This window comes from Gadus macrocephalus, chromosome 14 (genome assembly GCF_031168955.1).
Source record: "Gadus macrocephalus chromosome 14, ASM3116895v1".
Classification (NCBI taxonomy): domain Eukaryota; kingdom Metazoa; phylum Chordata; class Actinopteri; order Gadiformes; family Gadidae; genus Gadus; species Gadus macrocephalus.
This window is the reverse complement of record NC_082395.1, coordinates 10,269,466-10,290,924: the sequence shown is the minus strand read 5'-3', so window position 1 is coordinate 10,290,924 and position 21,459 is coordinate 10,269,466. Positions and strand designations below refer to the sequence as shown.

General features: G+C 38.2%; 1 protein-coding gene across 3 annotated transcripts in view; it reads right to left on the bottom strand.

The window, feature by feature from the left end:
- The window catches only part of mettl15 (methyltransferase 15, mitochondrial 12S rRNA N4-cytidine), a 35,483-nt gene that overhangs the window by 13,941 nt on the left and 83 nt on the right, over nucleotides 1-21,459 (bottom strand). The window contains exons 1-2 of one of the 3 annotated variants that reach the window (XM_060070753.1): nucleotides 21,242-21,446; nucleotides 19,746-19,983 (exon numbers count right to left, since the gene is read on the bottom strand). In XM_060070753.1, coding sequence (XP_059926736.1) covers nucleotides 19,746-19,979 — 234 coding nt within the window. In that variant the 5' untranslated portion in view covers nucleotides 19,980-19,983; nucleotides 21,242-21,446. Of the gene's footprint in view, nucleotides 1-19,745; nucleotides 19,984-20,446; nucleotides 20,468-21,241; nucleotides 21,447-21,459 lie in introns of those variants that run through there. The other 2 variants (XM_060070755.1, XM_060070754.1) reach the window with 2 other exon arrangements.

The window sequence follows — 21,459 nt, the reverse complement described above, 5'->3', positions numbered from 1 at the left end:
TGGAATAACTGCTTCTAATTGTTTGAACTTATGCAAGGCTATTTTGACAGCTATTTGAACTCTCTGGCAGCCAACAGATGGGAATTGCACAATAGGAAATGCCTGCTATTTCCCCACAAAAACATTAAGCATGTCAATCGATAGTGACGTGGAAGGTGGGGTGTGTGCGTGCATGTGTGAGGGAAGGAGTGATCAATGGCGTTTCCCTCTGCCTGCTAGCGCACAGCACAGCAGCAGATGGGAGGGGGTGTGGGCTAGTGTGATGACTCACACGCATAATGAACTTGCCTGTTGTGCTGTTCAATACAAAACAGGAAAAAGAAAATACAACAGCAACACAAACAGTAAAGTAAGAAAGCCTTTACCTTCAATGTGGACATAAGCCACCTTAAGAGAGAAAATTGCAATTTACTTGTTTGCAGTATTCTTCAAAGAAAACAGTGTTCACAGTCCCATATGTGAACGCTGTTCTGCCCAGATTAAAAAAATCGAAATTCTGAAATTGTTTCATAACTATTTAATATAGCTAACAATATCCCAACCATGATGTAGTGCGGCTCTCTATTTTTAGAAATTATTCCGGAAATAATCCATTAACTGAGGACTAACTGATCAAAGAGCTTATCTTTCACGTTGCATCACAGAGACCTCAAATCCAAATGGACGATATGAAAATACTTAAGATTAAGGGAAAAGACTTGCAGCATTCACATTAATATTAATTTAGAGATACCAAGAGTACCGGCGGCATCGAATGTTTATAGTACTCATAATGCAAACATTAAATGTTATCCCGAGAAAACCCTCACTCAACACAAGACTAGATCCTTTACACAAAAAGACAAGATAAAGGGCATTATATGTCTGTGTTCCTGACAGAGTGGTGGGTGTGAGAAATGCCATATCCATGACCAGAGAGAAAACAAACTCTAAAGGGTTTTGGCTACATTTGGTCTGGCATTTACAAAGTTGATTGGCATTAGGAGTGAGTCATTCACATTGATATTTCATACCAAAGGGTGTCAGCAAAGTTCTAACTACTAGCTGAATCGTGACCAGGAAATCCTAAGAAACAAACAAACAGTCAAATAATCTATAAATTATCAAATGTATAGCTCCTCCATTATGCATACATCGAAAGAAAACAGCTGTTTATAAGGTCTTCTGGATGGGACGTGTAATATCTGCCTTTCCCAGCAGAGGGAACAGAAGAGTTAGGAGTGGTCAGAGTGGTGCAGTACAACATAAAGGGAAAATGCAAAGCACCAAACTCAACCAAAGTAAACCAAAGTAAACCAAACAACCCCAAGGCATTCTTAGATATTTCCATTTAAACACAACGGTCATAGTTCTCATGCCTCCACTAGGTTAACTGATAGCAGATGATATATATAGCGAATCATTTTCCTTTGTGACTAGTGGATTTATACATTTATGCATATGGATGAGGTGGTTCAGTCTGCTCATGTGGGAACAGAAAAAGAGACAGATCGGGGCCATAATACCCCGGGCTTACATCTTAGATGCGTTATTATGGCTAAATTCATTAGGAAAAGGGGGACAGGAACCTGAGAGAGGGCCGAGTACTCATCTAAATCCTACTAGTGTCTCCCCAGCCTAGGTCAGTTACAGTGAGGGATCTAAAATGTCACTGAGGGGAGTTTTTACAGATCTTGTTACACTAACAGACAGACCATTAGGGAGACAGATACACGGGTACCGGATCGCTTTTCCTTGTCGCGTCCGTTGCCATGGAAAGGGTGTAGGTGCTGGGTTTACATTTCCCTCCATCACACAAAGTTCATTGCAAAATGCAAGGACACAGAGGAAAAATATATACTATTTTGATGTGTGAGCGAATGTTTTAGATAGCTGAATTTAAAGGTGATGACGATGACATAGTTCTTGCGTGCCGAGTATTTACCTTCAAAACTTTCAGAAAACTTTGGGCTCACTGCTCAAACTAGAATTCCCTATGTGAATGTTTGGTAAAAATGCATATCTTTGCATGGGCTACAATAACATTTTATTTTTGCCATCAACAAGATTCCATGTTTATTATCAACTTTTGAAAATGTTAAATAAAAATACTCAGAATTAATATAATATCTAATAAATACATCTCATTCCAACAGTCGACACAATGAGAAAACCATGCTTAACAAATAGCATTCACCAAAAAAAAGTGTCATTATTTAAAAAGCTCACTCAGTTTTCCTACATGACATATGATAAGTGGGGAAACTCAACAAAAGACAAAAGGTTATGTGATTTTGTCATCATTGACGATGACTGTGGCCTTTTCTCCACCCTTAAGCATTGGACAATTATCAGACAATTTTGTCTGGGTGTAATATGCATGCTAAAAGTACACATGAAATAGAATGGTTTTAAACTGGGCCAGAGGGCTGTTTCAAGCGGCCTGTCTGTATGTCGAAGTAATCTCTCTTTTGTCCACGGAATGCTACATAGTTAGGACAAATACTAACATTCCTTTTCTATTCAACACTGGGTTAAATCTTTTTGCAAGAGTTTAAATAAAGGCATCTCACAAGGCATCGGTACTAGTTTAGACATGCTTTTGTCTCTGAAGCTTTTGCATTACCTTTTAGATTTTAGGTTGGAACACATTTTTGAGTATGGTTTGCTCATTCCTCATTATTTAAATGATGAGCTTTTGTTTGAGGCATATTGCATTCAAAACATCATGCGCCATAAAAAATAAAATCTAAATATGGTATAAATATATGCTGCTATACTGGCATATAGTATATGATATACATGACCTTTATTTGATCTAAATATGCAATGCACAGACACCTTAATAGAGGTCATTAAGTCTAAGCTTCTCCTATCCATGCAATCAAAAATAATATCATAGCAGAAAAGGTTGGTGAGAATATCGCAATGAGTGACAGCTGGTCAAAGAAGTGATTGGATCCTGAAAAAAGATGAAGGAGGCTCCTCTGTGCACTCATGAGTCATCACTCTCCACTCCCACCCCCAGTCAAACTGTCTGTTTCTGCTTGTAGCTTCAATGAGCTCTGGTTTATTTTTATGTTTTTCTAAAGGAGAAACGTAACCAGTATCGCCGAATTTAGCCTTGAACAGGCAGATATGTATCATCAACACAACAGGATCAAAGTGTGTGTGAATCAACACGCGCGTAGGCCTAATGCATTTCTCTTACATCAAACCCTGTTATTATTAAATGCAATCAAGAGCGTCAGCACTCTGCTGACGATCGCCAATTACAAGTTCTGGCCCGAGCATCTTGAAGCAGCATCTCTCCTACTACGTGAGAGGTGGGCAGTCAATCTATTTATCAGACCTTGTCTAACGGACTGGAGGGGGTGGAGCTGTTAAAAATATAGTTGTCAAAACAGTATGCCTTAAAACTGCACAGCACACATACTTTTTTAACTATTTCATAATGCGTAAGCATTTCAATTTTGCTTGATTTCCCACATAGCTATTATCAATAAAGTGCCCTACACGGCAAAGATTCATCTTTACATATTTAGCTGTTCAGGAACCAGCATCGTTTGGATCTAAAAACCATTGTGAAAAAGCCAAGTAAATTTTGTATTCAGTCATTTCATTCCATGCAATTCTGCTTCACCATCAATGTACACCAGTTTTCTCAGGAAAGAATGACTTGATCAGCCTTTGACTCCCTGAATCATTATTGGCCAAAGAACATTTTCCATTTTTTTTTGCTGGAATGTTCATGACGGTGTCTTGAGCTTGGTTAGGATATAAGTAGGAAGAATGTCTCTTATGGAGAGGATCCTCAAATATAACAGCCATTATAATATAAAAAATATTATAATGGGAACAACTCAATGACTCATCTGTCTCACATCGCAAAACACAACCAGTTCTGGTCCATATTGTTTGATAACCTTTAAAACTGTCAAAGGTGAAATCTAATGGCCTTACGGGAGACTTTTTCAAGACCATCTCACTCGTTCAACAATGTAGCATATAGTCTGCTAATTTACAACAAATGTTGCCTAAGCAAGAATATTTTCATTTGGTTTAGGTTTTATGTGGGCCCTAATGGGAAAAATAAAATAAAACACACACAAACAGAAGGAAAATGCAATGGACATTTAAAAAAAAATAATACAATCAGGCTTTTTTTTGCCAATACTATGATGTTGAAACCGTCACCTGTATAGGCCCATAAAAGGCTGATATAAGGATCCCTAGAGTAATTGTGGAAGACAATGCAAGTGTCAAATGGTAAACACCTATCTTTGCTTGACATACAATTCTTGTGAGGAGGAGAAAAACCCAAAGTTGCTTATAGTTGTTCCTTTGGGGATGTGGGTAATGAGAAAAGAATGGAATTACACTAATTCTGTCCTGTTGGTCCTTTTTTAAGGTCTCCCTCCCACTACAGACTCCCTTATTCTAATGGGACTACATGGTTGCCAACTTGGGTAGCCACAGTTCAAAAATGGTTTAACATGGCCAAATGTGGTCGCCGGTGGCATCTGTGCAACAGTCATTGTCTAGCCTGTTGAAGAAAACTTAACCTGGGTGTTCGGTCTTCACTGTGGTTCACAGCAATACTATACAGAATAAGTCATATCAATGGAAGACTGATGACATAATTATTTACATATATCTGTCTAGGGTGGAACCTACCTTTATGCACTGTTCACATTAGATACATATCTAGATCTGCATTGTTTATAAATCTAGATTGTATTGCTATGTATAGATTTTTGCCATTTTACACAAATGGCCCAACTGTCTCAGCCTGTTCAGACCTGGGGCAGTAAACAAAAAATCCCTGCTTGATATGCGCACCCACATACAGGTTTTAGGTTTGCACCACATCCATGGTTGGCAGAATCTCTTAGCTGAGCATGTGACTTAACTCTTCAGTGAGAAGTTCTGCATTGGGAATCTATCGCTAGTCAAATTTGATTGAATGTAGCGAACACAGCGTGTGGTTTTAATAGTGTACATATCTTGTACTACCATGCATTTCTTTAGATGGATAAAATAAGTTTTCGTATTGCAATCTCACAACCCCAAAATGTGGGATTAGATGAGTTTGGAAAGGCTTGTATAAACAGGGCCTTAAAGATTCTGGATATACTTTTAAGGATAAGTCTGTCCACATTTTGGCATCAAAAGTCCCTAGTTGTGTCCAGGACAAATTATCCATCGAGAAACAGATGTTTTTCAGTGGTGTTGGAAAATGACTTGAAAATGTTTTGAACATAAACAATCTGATAAAAGACAACAAAAACATATTAAACATGAAAAAAAAACATATATGGGTTGCCGTACGGCTTATTTGAGTATTGGTCTCATTGAGTCCCTTTGCCCTACCTGCCAAGCCACTCACCTTACTCTACCAGGAAATTACTCTTTGACGAGTTTCATTTCAGGTGGCGAGCAGCGAACAGCTAAAAAACAATGTCTGTTATTGTAATACAGGTTATCATAGTATACCTGCCATGCTGTTTTAGTGGTAATTGCTTGGAAGGTGCATATCGGTATTGCTAGAACTACATGAGTAAACTCTGAACACATTGGTTAAGTAACACTAATAAGACATGAATAAAAAACACTTAACCTATTTATCAAATGTTCGTGCTGCATATATATGAGCAGCAATAATGTATTCCTTGAATGAGATGCTAACTTAGCTTAGTAAGCAGTACTCTGAGCAGTACATAAAATGGAACTATTCTTGTATCGCGGCGCCTTTGCTGTGGCAAAGTAATGTCAGCCTGTCAATGGTTAGTTTAATACGTCCATGGTTAGCGCGCCAAATTTTCTGTACTGCCGCTAATTGGTTACTCAAGCTTTTCTTTTTTAATGGGACAATTTTTTGCACCATTACTTAATGTGTAATTAGTCTAATACAATTCGGGCAATATTATAAATAGTATGCAAGTTTATGGCAAACTTGCATACTGTACCTTTAAATTATTAAGTGGCCATAACTAATATATAAATGTGGATATAAATGTGTAAAATGCATTATTTACAGGACAGCAGAATAGTGAGAGGGAAAGTGAAAGACCCCTACAGTTTATTTAAACAAGAACAAAAGTAAAATTAGGTCAAACGTTATGTAGCATCTCCATTTAAAATGACTATTCGCTTCGTTGCTGCTGCTTTGAACGATTTCTCTTAAGCATTGCACTCTTGTCAATATGGTGTACAAACAATGGAAACTATATATAGCCCAAATGAAGAAAATGGATTTGAAAGAAGGGGGTTAAATCATCAACTATATTTACAACATGTAAAGAAGCTTGAGAAATGATGGCTTCCTTTCCCCGAAGGTGAATTTCACGGTACTAAAGCAAGACAAAAGCAGAACAGGGCCAAGTCCATTAGGGAGTGTAAAGAGGAACCAAGCTAAATGAAACTTCACAGTGGAAGACATGCTAATAGGGAGAGGGAGATATCTAGAGGCATTTGAAAGGGATGTTTCCGGTCGTTTGAACGCTGGTTTGACCATACAGGGTGAAATAAAAACGAACTGGAGAAACAGGAGGGAGGATGTTTGGGACAGAGATGGAGCAAACATACTGATAAAGTTGTTATCTGCCCTCCAGATAACACCAACTGTACATGTTCCTTCTGTTAAAATGGGTTGTCTTATTAGTGTGCTACTTCAGCCATAATGACTGAACTCGTTTTAACATTTATATATGACTCAACAATGATACACCACATTTTGTACATCAAATTGAACAGTGAAGATTTGAGACATGCGCAACTTGAAGCAGTGGGTCAATCTTTGTATGTGTGTTACATAATGTATCAGATAAAACAAATATAATAACAAATAACATATATAATGCACCATTCATTTAAATGTATTCAAGTCAGATGGTATCTTGTAGAAACATGAAATTAAAAACATGTTGACAAAGGTGTGTTAAATGGTATGCTGCACCTGCCTTTCGTAGCATGAATCTCTTTACAATAGGAACACTAACCTCAGGATTAAAGAGCCTACTCAACCCCACCTACAAGCCAAATATGCGCTGTTGCTTTAAATCAGTGTTTATTCTAGATGTGTTTGAGTGGTACACATCATGTAGCAGGCCATGACATAGATCCAATGCAAACATATGGTCCCGTGCTAAAAACCAACAGCAATAACTGGAGTGTACACCTTTTCCTGTGCTCATTTATTTGAATATAGTGAGTAGCGATAAGGTTTTGCCTTGTGCCAGCCTAAATAACTTTAAATTACTTTTAATGTGATGCAGAATTGACTGAGAAATAAAAATAAGAAATAAAAATAAAGTTAAAAAAATAAAAACTTGTCTGATTTGTGAGATGGTGTCTGTAAAATTGGGCTCCACAAAGATGCCCCAAACCACTCTGAAGCAGCATACTACCAGCCTTCCTTAGTAAGATAAAGACAGCTGGACAGTGGACAAATAGAAGCTCTCTTTGTTGGCGTTAATCATCACTTGTGTCCTCCATCCCATTGAGAGGGCAGGACATAGCCTGAGCAACATTAGTCATTAATTTGGGATTAGCATCAACCAGAACATAACATTTGAAAACCATAAATGTAACTTTCCCATGACCTTTAGTCAAGGATGCATAGCTGTTCTCCATTGCTTAATGTCTGCAAGGCTGATTGACTGAAGTGCACTATTGAAATGGATATTATATTTTTAAGGACTGAATACACTCCCAATGCTGCACATCAGTGAAAATGGTAAAAATAATTTCTCGAGTTTCCTAGTCAGAAGGGGAGCATGCATACTCCCATGGCAGGAGCACCATGGTGTTGTAGCTAGTGGGCATGCTCAGGCTGGTGACCAGGAAGTCGATACCACTAGACAGTGTGGCCGTAGCCAGGAGGAGCCTGTGCAGGGGCCATAGGGACTGGCTCCCCAGCAGGAGCATCCAACACCGCACGACATTTCTGTCAGGATCCAGGTATAAGTGTAATCAATCCTTTCCAACTGCTAATTTTTACTTTCATGAATCACTCCAAAGTTCTCCTGCTGAGACACTCATCTCCATCTTGAGTAACTAATCATTCAACAAACATTATTGCCCAACCTCCTTTCAAACAAAAGCCTGCTCCGGCAGACCTCAGCCACCAATATCATCTCCTGCACGATTGCTCATTTAGGTCCAAAATAGTTTTAAGGCCTGAAACATTTCATGTAGTTCGTTAAATGAATGAAGTGTGTTATGTACTTTATCATTGTGTTGTTACTATTCTCAGTCTGCTAGTAGCCGTTTTACAGAGAAGGAAAAAGAAAGTGATTATTATGCATTATCTTATATTTTATTTAAATCACACTTTAAGTTTGATTTACTTGCACATACACTAGACAAGCTCAGTTGTTGCTGAGAACATGCAATGCAGTGAAAAGGCAAAAAGTGGACACTAAAGAATGATTATAGAATATCTATTCCGCTATATATACAATTTCATTTGAATAAATACATGTCTTGATATATATATATACATGTCTTGATATATATATATACATATATATATATACATATATATATATATATATATATATATATATATATATATATATATATAATTAAACTTTTTCATGAGTCAAACCCACATGATTAAATTAGCTTCATATTGAAAATGTGCTATTATTTAAAATATTGTGTAAAAGCCTATCGAAATAAAGCAAGGCAGTTTCTAAGCCTCACCGAGAACTCTAATCAGAGACGTGTTGCAAGAATGAGTCATCTCCATCTAGTTCCACAGGGCATACATCCGATTAGCATAGCCACACTCACACACCAGAAGCAAATGTAAATATTTTAATACAACCCCTATAACAGCATCAATTCTGCATTTGGGTGGGCTTCCCACTGTTTGTTTTTCCCACATCCAACGATATTGCATGCATGCCAATAAACTAATAATAATACCATTCAAGACTGCATTCAGAAATGATTCCCAGGGGTCCACCTTGCAAGAGGCTTCAGCTCTTTCATTTTTAATGGATCCATATTTATTTTGCCTATCATTAACAGGCTCATCAATAGCATGGCAATCCAATGCCTTAAAAAACACAACAATACATATGAGAATTTTTTTTACTCAGCCCAAAGATGACCCAAAGACTTTCTTTCAACAGCTTTAAAATCGATTTGTAAGGTGCCCACAAACAAAGGTAGCATTAAGCCTTGGAAATCACTACATAAGTTGTGTGCGCGCCTAGAACAACATGGCATGTAGTTTTGTAGTATCAGAAAAATATGTTTGAGCGTGACCATTTATGTAATAAAGATGTCTGAGGCTGAATTTCAACAGGACAGTGTGGTGAAGCACCCACAAGGGGGTTGTCTGTTCAACAGGGCCAAACAATTTGGTGCTTCATAGACTGAGGCAGCCCATTTGGCTAATGAAGTTCCAGACTGTCTTTCACACCACGCCCCCATCACTCCACTATGAAATGCTCTACTCGTGAAAGTAATGAAGCAGGGAGGGAGAAAGACTCTTCTGGCCACTGATAACCTCAGACTAAACTTGCAACCTTACGACACAAGGGCCTAATATCTGGCCGTCAATCAGCCCTAGCGTCCCTAGCTGGAGTGTTTAATTACAAGGATTAATTATTCACCAACCTCCTCTTTCACAACTTGGTGTGGCCAAAAACAGAGGAGGAGTTAAACAAAAAGTTTAGAAACAAAAACAAAACAGACAAAATGTAAATGGCCCTGAAAACTAAATTACATACAAATCCACACATTTGAGAAAAGAGTAATTACTACAGACTAATTTTATCAGTTTTATAATTACTATATACACTAACAACAGCGCTTTTCATCTGAACTTTGTTTGGCAAAGACATCGCATGTAAAGATTCTGCTGATCTTTTTGACCAGACATATTACAGTGACAAAAGTACTGAACAATAGTGCAAGTTAAGAATCAACGGATCTGACGTAAGACAAAAATGTACGGAAATTGACTTTCTAAAATACACGTGCACTTTCGCTTAAACAATTTGAGAGGTCAGAGTAAAAAACAAAAAATGAAATTATACAAATGGTAGAATGAATGAAGGATGTTGTTTGATCCAGCTTTTGTAGACAAAATAAGGTAGATGGCCTTATTATGCGAGTAACAGAATGCAGTAAAGTCAGATAAAGACGAAACTGCAAGATAATGTGAATCAACTTCTGCTCTTACTTCCACAGAAAATGTATGAAAGGGGGATTATTTTTCTTTGAAACTTTAGAAGCTGGAATCAAATAACAATGAATGACACAGATACACCACAGCATGTTCCAGAATCCAGTGTGCAGGAGAACCCAGACCCATAAATTATGTGAACCTAGTTTTGGGAGCAAAAAATGCCAGGTAATTTAGGTAATATAGGTTTCAGAATGATGCTCAATGCCCAAATTAAAATAGATTGAGATGTCAACACATTAAATACGTCTGGCCGTTTCTTTCTCAATGTTTTAACCTATTGCAACAGCCCCGATTAAAAGCAACAATGTTTCTCCTGCTGATAAGTTTTAGTGTTGTCATTAGTGACCGGTAGGTAGGTAGGTAGGTAGACCTACCCATCTACAGGTAGACATTGAGGTGAATATGCTCTACATACAATATTGTAATCCTTCTATGAGCGCAAAGTCAATCGCATCTTAAGTTGAACTGCTCAATTGTAGGAACAAGGACTATTGTGTCATCTTAAGAAACAGTACCTTTATAGTTAACAATTTACATGAGGGCTATTCTCTACCAGACTATTAAGATCACATGGTGATTTGAAGAGTGCTACCTATGAAGGGAAGATTTGGGAGTTGTAAAGAGACAAAATAAACCAAAAAGGTACTTTCAAACTAAACAACCAAAAGAACCCTCCCTCTCTGCTCCCTCCGTCCACCAATGAGAAGTGTTGCATTTCACGCACCTGTGATTGACAGGATGAATTCCTCTAAACCAATCCGGTAAGGGATGCCCTGATTTGTCAGAAACGACCTAGAAGCAGTCTAGAATCTAATAAGGCTCATACAGAGACAGGTGCAGCCATTTCCAAATGGATATTCTCACAGCGCATTTCACTCACCGATGGGTGAATGATGGCTATGCCCTTTCTAACAAATTACACTCAAATAATAGCTGTTAAATCTTACCTACAGCATCTTTAAAGCAATATTCCACCCGTTTTGTAGCCTTGTGATACCATCCTGATATTCATGTTTGCGTTTTGCTGTCTAGCAATGGCTAGACAGCAATTTACTTCCAAATACATTTCTCAAAAGACTCCATCCAATCTTGTTAGTTAGGGAAATTCTTTTTCAGTTTCCATCCGTCATTTCTCATCTTAATTTCTCGTCATAGACACATAAAGAACATACATAAAAGAAATGTATACATTTGACATTGATGACAACAGACATACATTAGGGTTGGGATACAAGGGAGATTCTCATGCTCTCTCTGCTCTTGCCGAGTCCGCTTGGAACTAGGGGAAAACTATATTCTAGTTTTCAATGCAGAGTTTGGTTAATTTTCCATTTAAAGTAATTTAGATTGCTCCAGAAATTGCTACACATTCCTTTGGCACCACCATCTTTTTTTATTTATTGCCTCCTATTTGGCAAATACTTATGTGCTAATTGGTCCAGACAAGTCAATATCTTTGGAAAAACTCTTAACAGGATCCAGTCCAAACTGTTGCAGAGAGAAATAATGTGAACACTGTAATAGTCAGACTCTTTTATCCAAAGCGACTAACAATAAGTACATTTGTCAGAATAAAGAGAAAAAAAACGATATATAGCTGTCGGTACAGTAAGGATGTTCATAGAAACAAGTGCTAAGCACTAACAATTGATAGGTTAACCGATTACCCATACACAACAAAGATAGCTAGGATGAGAAGCTACACATATGTGTAGTTATATGTGCCAGGTGTGCCAGGACGTAGAACATACTATACATACAATAAGTGCTGTTATTGGGGTGTACGGGTATGGGAGGACAAGGGGCGGTGGGGGCTAAGGGGGTAGGCTTAGAAGAGTCCAGGTAAACTTTGAACAAGTGAGCCTTGAGTCTCTTGTGGAAGCTGTTGAGCAACTCTGCAATCCTGACATCAGCAGGGAGCTTGTTTTAACATTGCGGTGCCAAAACAGAGATGAGTTGTGACTTTGTTGTGCGACCTTTGCTTGCTCTTAGCGATGGCGGTACCAGGCGTACAGCTGAGGCAGTTGAGCGGAGCACTCCAGCTGGGGTGTGTGGCCTGACTATTTCTTGGAGGTCGTAAAAGGAGGAATTCAAAGAGTGGCTGGAAAGCTTCATTCATATCAACCATGTCAAAAATGTTCTGTCAAACGTTGAGATTCAGGTAAATGCTGAGCTCAAAGTTCATACATCAGTGGCAGCAGCATTGAGGCAAATAAAAATCCTTCTAGGAGATGACCGAACCAGAACGACCTCCTCATTCTTCAGGAATACCTCTATCTACAAGAGTGCAGTACTTTATGTCCCAGCCAAAGCAGTCGTCTTCATGAAGTTGCACGTTTTTGAACATTAGGCATGCAAGAGTTGTGTTCAATGAGGATGTAAGCAACATTTCTTTTTTGAGTGTTTGGAGTTGGGATGGGATATCTTTTGGTCTGGTATGAGAAAGCGAATCAGTAGAACAGTATCAGTATCAAAAATAATCTGCTACCAAGGATTTAATGGCTGCAGCAGGGGAAAGGCCAAGTATATTAATCTGCAAAGTTGGAGAAAAAAGGATTCGCTCAATCATCAGGCTATAAAGATTCTATGGTAAGGTGACTGACTGCTATACGGCTATCCACCCTCGAACTGGCCACCAACATCTTCGTCTGCCATGTTTCACAGATTCAGAGCGTAAAATCTGTTTCAGGAATGGATTGAAAACATGCAACCACAGGAGAAATGGGGCTGGAGGATCCAAGACTCATGCCTTAATCCTTCCATTCCAACCAGGACCCTGCTCCTCAATCCTTGTCGTAGCACTAAGTGCTGAAAATGCCATTGTCAAGGACTCAATTGCTCATTATAATGTCCATAGTGCACAGGTTTGGTTCCATGTAGCACTACAGACAAGGCATGTTTCAAGGTTGGTCATATTTAAGGTTTCAAGCCGTGTGCTGATGTGCATCTTGGATTTATGGAAGAAATATCACTAATGCAAATTTATAACCACACTTGTATGACGTTGATTGGATCGGAATTTTCTTTTAATTTTGGGTTAAGGGAAACACCAAAGTGCACATCTCAATTCAAAACAGGTTGTATCTGATGGTTGTGTGTGAAATAAATTCCTAGAAACCCAATACAACCGAAGCAAAGACAAGCACAAAGCGTCAGTCACTTGTGTGATGTGGTTACACGAAGGTCCGGAAAATCCACCCCTGATCCACTCCAAGTGAAATTTTTTATACTTTTTTATTATTTGGATGTCCCCAGGATCACATAAAACCTTTAATGACAATTATAGCAATTTTGCAATTAGTTTGACTGGACTACAGTTTACCAGCAAGCTTGCTCACGTTTCATAAGCCTCCGCACGACGTTGTTGGGTGTTGTCAAGCTCCTTTTTCTGTTAAGAGTATGGCTGCCACTGTGCCACATGACAATATACAAGTCTGGAAGGTAATATTCACGTAAAGTTAATGAGCAACTTTTGTTTTCAGCCAATTACTGTAGTCTATAAATGTGCTTGTGGGCGTTGTCTACAATTCAAGTAACTAGACGTTGCTGATGGAATAACTTACATAGTGCATGTTTAAGCCAAACATTCAAAATTGGTGAAATTGATTCAATTAAAAAGTCCAACTTGTATTGGTCACTTGGCCTAGTATGCAGACTCAAGATTCAGATGCAAGTCTTACCTATGTGTATAGCTGTTATATAGAAACAAAAGCAGCACAAGTAAAAATGTGGAAAGAGTCCTGATATAATACTGAAATCGGTTCCACGAAAAAACTGTCTTAAAGAAATGCACAGTGCATGAGAAGCAAGGATATTAATGATTTATAGTTTACACTACACTACCTTGACTACTAAACAGATGGGTAAGAACATCTTTAAGCTATTTGCCTACATTCCATTAGCTGTTTGAACAGATAACAAGATGTAGGGCACCAACATTTAGGCCCTGTTCACACGGCTGCGAATTTTTGTCTAAAAACGCAGAGGTCTTGCATGTTTGGTCCGACTGCCCAGGAGGAGTTTTCTGTGCCTGCAAACACACTCTTTTAAAACCAGGTTCCAGGGTGAAAAGAAGAAAAACGACCCCCTGCCTTTTCGTTTTAGGATTCATGAGAACCCAAGATACGCAAACGATGACGTCATCGCTCCACCCACCAGGTTGGCAACGTTAGATATATGATTTGATTTGTATTATTTTTGCAGCTGTATTATTTTTGAAAACTGTCTTGGTAAATATAATTAGTAACTGTAGAGTGAAAAGTATTTTATGCTCAATCTACAAGGTTTAACAACCGCTGTTTTTGTTCATCGTTTTCGGTTCCTGTTTTTTTCTTCTTTGACAGTAAGTTTGTATAAAGGGCGCAGGCTTGATGCGCATGCATCAGGGGGGGATCATTTTCGTAGGCGTGAACACGGCCTTAGACACAAATATTTCAAATTACCAGATAAGAATGGTTCAACTGGGGTATATTTTCTCCTGAACCGCATTTTTTAGTTTGGGATTTCCTTACTTCAAAAACAAGATTTGTAATACAGCATCATAGTATGATGAGAACGTTGTACTGTTTGATAATTATATGTCATTGTGAAATCGGTTTTAAAAAAAATTTTAAAACAGGGAGCTGTGTGAAAATTGTTTAACTACCAATCACAAATAAATCTCAAAAAACAGAGTGTTTGGAGGGTTTGGGGATAGGAGCCATTGGATACTCTGATTGGTTTTGTGCTAGCGAATTGGCGCGTTGTTTGGGAAGGGCGGAAGTGACGATGTTAAACAAACAACTTAAACAGAGATGGCGCAGTTACAAACTACACTTCGTCGTTGCATCGCATTTTTGGGATATTTCTGCATATTTCTGGAAGCCATGGCTGCGTGGACCAAAGAAATTAGTTTAAATGTATGGTCTGCACTCCGTTCCGTCATTTCCTGTTTTCATGTTTTGGATTACTGGCCCAAGACTAGCGCCACCCGATGTTAAGGAGACTTATTGCATCTCGCGCAAGCGCAGAACGTACATGCTACTGTGTAGTTGCCAGTTGTCTTCGCGGTAAGTTTCAATGCAACTTTTCTGCCGAACGGGTCAGACAAGAGGCAACGGAGTGGTCGGATAAAGGCAGATGGCCGTTGATTTGAGTCTGGGCTGGGTGTGGGCACATTTATGAAAATGTCTGACGAGATGAATATAATTTTTTGTGTAACCTTATGTCTCTGGTGCATAACCCTTGTAATTACCGGCGTGTGAATACAAACACATACGTTGGATTTCATAAAATTTTCCAAAAACATTTTCATTATAGCTCCTTTCCTAAACTAGTCCAAACTAAACTCTGTAATGCTCTGTCCATGCATTCTTATCTTTCTTTAAAAGGCATACAACTAATTTCCTTTAGCTCAATAAAAAAAGAAAAGAAAAAAATGACTTGGTATCAGATACGTACTTGGTATCAACCTATTCAAAGATGTGTTGCTCGGTACGAGTTACAAAAAAGGGGGATAGTTGCAACTTGACTGGAGACTTGACCTTGAACATTGATAGTGTTAATAACAGGTTGTGGTGATTACGGAGAGCAAATGTCTTGTGTTGAAAACTCTTGAAAACAACTCAATTTCTAGTAATTGACTATAATCAGCATCACAAGTCCAAAATGATGGAATGCCATTCAATATTAAATAAATAAAAGCATGATCCATAAATATTGCTACAAAATAACTAAATATGGCTACGAAATAAATACTGAAAAAAGAGGCAATAAATATATAGATGAATGTCAATATAAATGATAAAAATTATTCAATATAGTGGAATAAAGTAACATGTTTATATTTTTTAAGCAAGGGCTGAGGTCGACACTGATTGTCATGTATTGTGGGGGTCTCGAGATATGCGATTTTGCCCCCTTAGTGATTCAAGGGCAAAGATCTTTAACAGTGGTTCGATATTATCAAGCCCAAACAAAACATTTGTTTCGGTAGAAATTACTGTGCCACTCATTAGAAAGGTGCTGATAAATCATGCAGCTATTATTCCAATTTACCTCTTGGAGCTCATTTACATCTACTTGAGTGACCGTGCTCCGAATACACTTTGTCAGTTTTCAAAGAAGGCGGAGATAATTGGTGTCAAATCTGCTTAGGATCGCATCCACCGTTATCCATAAAAAAGAAGAGTCCATAATTATAGTCTGTTGACTTCTAGGTTTCCCGAAGCTGGAATTTGTGTTTCCAGTTCCAACCTACTGCCGCGCTAGTTGTTCCATAGACAGGACAGCACAACAGGGTCTCAACCATAAACAGCCAAGCGTAAAAAAATAATAACATTTTTGTTTATTTTGTCATTAGTACCCCAGCCTTGGTGAGTTTTGACAGGGGTCAAGTTTGCGATGTAAGGTAATGTTGTGGCATGTTGGACAATAGAGGGGCACCATACAATGATTTTGCCTAGGGCACCAAAAAGGCTTGGGCCGGCCCTGCATGTGGATGTATTATAATGTCTTATGAACACCCATGAGTAGAACGCACCATGTAGCCTACAGTGCGTCTGTCCCCCAGAATGTTTCCAGCCTCTCGTATATTCAGTGCTGCTGTATATTCAATAATTTGATGCTGTTCTGGTGCTGTTGCTTCGGTCTGAATTGATGAAATAACCATGCCCCCCCACTCATTTGAAAATAACAGAAGACCCACAGAATAAATACAGTTGGCATTGTTAGATTTATTATATGAGATTATTTCCCTTAAAGGGTGCATACCATACCACCAGGTGTGAGTGTGATTAGCCATTACAAGCAGGTTTGAAAATGTGCAGCATTGTGACATCACAGGTGGGCGTGTTCACCTAGATGTGTGCTGGATAGATCAGTCTACCAGCCTAACCAGTGGACTGAAGTAAACGTTGCTCATCTATCCGTCACACATCTAGGAGGACACGCCCACCTGTGATGTCACAATGCTGCACATTTTGAAAACGGCTTGTAATGGCTAATCACACTCACACCTGGTGGTATGATAGGTCCCCTTTAATAAAAAAAGAATCACTCTCAGACATAAAATATTTAATAAAAAACTATTTATTTATTGATCTCTTTACTAGTTTATATTTTTTTATATTTATTTTTATATGTATTGCCTATATATAATCATATTTATTTCATGAGCATATTCTCTTATGAATGTATTTATTTGTATATTTACTTGAAGGACATTCCAAACCAAATAGCCTATTCATTGTTTAAAAAACTATAATATTTAAGTTAAAACTGGGGGTTATTACTGATGGCCCCTTTGCGTACAACACAACATATAGATTATATACAGAAATATAACATTAAAACATTGAAAATGTGACAAAAATGGACTGATAAAAACCATCCATAAGAGTCTCAAAAAGACAAACAAAATTAGACTAGTTTTCTACCTGCAAATATATCAATGGAAAGGTTTAATCATGCAAGGGAGGCAGCAGAGCGTTGAAAGGCCCCACTTAGCCACTGAGGTGCAATTGCAGTATTTGCTCTCAGATACCCGTCATTATTTAAGCACTCCATTAGGCACTCTGGCTAGACCAACTAGAGAAACACAAAATAATAATCGTATTATTTCTCTGATTTAAGTGGTTAATGAATGACCTGACAGAGGGTAAATTTTTTTCCTATTTGGCGATAATTTATGAATTGCCTACTACTGACCCATGATTGGCTGAAAATTGCATAAAGTGGGGTGCAGGATGTTAATTCACTACCGGTTCAGTCCAAATATTATGTATGAAAAGCTTAAAGTCGCTAATGTGCCTTTATAAAATACCATTTCACGGTATACCACTATATATATATATATATCACGCATTATAGCAAGGGGCAGTCTTGTATGTGCTGCAAGAATGGTAAGCCGGCTTCGGACAGTTGGCAAATGGGCGGCTTGCAGAGGAGTTCTGAGGTGTTAAAGTTCAAACAGGAGCGATGCAGCACCCTATGTCCTGCCAACTACGGTGCCACAATTTCCTGACTAACTTGTTGACCCAGGGCCCCCACTTGCCTGGGCTGTGTAATAAGAAGGGAAGGCTTCAATTCTCGAGTTGTCCACAGTACCAGAAGGCTTTTGACTCATGCCCATCTGTCCTGAGAGTACATACATTGAGTGAAAGCCAGGCAACTAACACCCCAGCCACCTAAAGTGTCTAAACAGAATGTTGCACCTGCGTAAAGAAAAAACAACAAAATATGAATTTGTTCTATAATCTTGTGAAATATTCTTTGATTCCTTCAAACAAGGGTTGGTACATTGAAGGTTAACCAAATTATTCTACCTAAAAATAGGAGAAGATCTTGCTTTCTTACCCTCTATTGGTTTTCTTTTCTGTTGAAATTTACCTACAGCAGCTTGAGCTGCTTTTCTCTTTGATTAAGAGAATTACAAATGGATCTTTTATGGTTTATAGGCAAAACAGTTATTATGAGCATAGCACCCATCCTATTGGAATGTGCCAAAAAGCAGATTGTGGGTAAAGTCTCAAATTTCTCATCAATTTATATCAATAGCTGGATCATCAATATCATCCGACACCTAGGATGCCAGTCAAAGCCCTACTGCACTTACGGACAAAGTATATGCAAGTAAATGAGGTGAGTAACTTTTAACACAACCACAAATTTGAAATTGACCATCACTATCATGTGGGATAATCATGGTAAACAATTGCTCGATATACCACTGTTACCGCGACAATAATGTGACAGCCATAGCAAGTGTGTACATATTTTTGTATATTTTTTATGTATATCTTTTTTCGGAAACTATTTTTGTGATCTGTGAGCAGTGGTGGAAGATAGAGATGAAACAGAGCATGTGTACTTATAGTAATAAGCAGGAAAACCATTCCAAAAATAAATAGACTAATTATTCAGAAAGCAAAGGCTGAATCTTAAGAAATACAATCTACCAAATAGTAACAAGGGAATAATTTTTTTCCCCCTGGAGAAATACCAATATCCGAGAGAGAACATATTTGTTAAGTGTGAGCAGGAGTTACCTTTTCTATCAAAAGGAACTCTGTATATACCGGTAGTTGTGAATCTGTCATACTGAAATCATCCACATGCCAGGGATGACTAAGCCTATTTTGTCGAGTCATCTTTGGGTGAAAAAGTGAGTGATGCACAATACAGAGACTGCACTCCTCAAGAATATGGCTACGGTGAAATTTTTGGGTCACTATAATGAAGGTTAGCATTTGGTGTACCTCATGGCTCTTATTTAGGTTGTACTTTATTTGCCATCAAACTGCTGTATTGCAGATGTGAGGTGACTGACCAGCTTCCATAATGATCAGCACACATCTGTATAAGCCTACACTTTAAATCACTCTGTAGTGTCCTGCTGTCTATAACAAAACCACCCTAACTAAAAGGACATAATCGGAGACAATAAAACACATGCAATACGTTTTTGAAAAAAAAAAACTAAGATAAGGCTATTGAATGTGGTTTTACTTATGTTAGGGGATAACACTCAAAAGGCCAAATTTTGAAGCCACATTGAAATATTAAGATAAATGGACTTTACCTGTCCTGGTTGGATGTCTAAGCAATGAAGCACCTCGTTTAACATCACAGGCTTGTGAAGTGGCTGTTCAGCGATCAGAGGAGGAAGTTGTGATGTACTCTGGTGGCAATGTCTGTAGGACAAACCAGATGCCCAAACGTGCAGATAGAATCTCCCATGGTGTCTCGTCCTACATGCTGTAGAAATGTCACTCCTTGAACTCAAGCTCACGAGCCTGAATATGAGGTTCTTCATGGTCCTGACAAAAGCATTTTACGAAAAAGAAGAGGAAATATATTAGGTAAATACATTTCTTTGAAGAGGGAAGAAGAAAATACTATTTTTATGTTATGGAAAAAGAATGACATAAGAAATAGTAAACAAACACAGTGTACAGTAGAGTCTGTGTATACCAAAGACCTACAAATTTCTGAAACAAGTAGAGCCATTGGCAAAAAAAATAATTATGTGAACACTAAACCTGAAATACTGAAGCTATTCTGCTAAAAAATCAATCAATGAAAACCTTGAAAAACAATTACAACATATTTGCATATTGATTAATGTCACCGTCAGCTTAAGAGATCATCATGAAGAGGAAATATACACTAAAAACCCTTTAGTGTAGACGTCTTAAATTGGTTAAAGTTATACAATTATAATTATATTGTGAAATAGTCTAGCCATTGAAGTGCTCAGCAAAAAGGTGGATTTCACTCAACTCCTTTAAATGTTCATATCCACTGGTCCAAAACGTTTTGTCTGATTGGATATAACACAATAATCACAAAGTGAACTGCTAAGTTTCTTGATTTTCTGTCAAAGACTAATAAGGAGAAGGTGGCTGGAAATTCCACTTTTGCCCATCAAATCCATTGTGCATATTGTCGCAACTCGTGCCCAGTTAGAATATGACCTAACGGTCGCCAAACTTGCTCTGAATGACGTTTTATTTTACTTTTAAAATACAAGACAATCCCAAACAGTAGCAATGAGTCAAATTAACACAAGTAGGCCTATGACCCTTAACGTTTACCTGTAGACACTTGAACCTTTATCCTATTAAGATAGTGAGATTCTATTGTGCTTTATAGGTGTAAGCAAAGGCTTTCACTTGCAGAGACACCAGCATCCCATTTTCCCACCACAGCTGATTGGCGATGGACTCATTTCCTTTCGCATCCGCTGGATCCATGCTGACACTAAATCCGGACCTTAACTTCTATCTTCATACATATCGCTTACTTAGTACATCAAATTGACAATTTCAAGTGGTGTGTGCAGCCAACTTGAACATGCGTAATTATTTTGAATGGAAACGACCATTTTACCCAGTGTTGATACATGGGTGAAAAATCTGTAACCTTTTAAATAGTCTGGGGGTTAGCTGCCCTCGAGTTTAACAATGCTCTTACATCATTAACGATTAGCAGTTCTGCGCAGATGTCTGGTTATTGTCGATAATGTAACAAGTAAAGTCAGGTGTTCTTTTTTAAAAACGTGTGTAGTCCACTTACTGAGTGGCGGGGAGATGTTTGGGCTTTAGCTGTCACAACCTTGGCTGTTTAATCACACCACGAAAGCAACAAATAGAGACATTGGCATAGGTGCGTTACTGTAGTGATGTATTACACAGTCAGCAACAACAAGCTGTTGTGTAGCTAAATAGCTCATTGGTATTGCTGGGGGAAATATTGACCAAAAGTGGTATTCAAGATTGGAACTTGATTTGGTT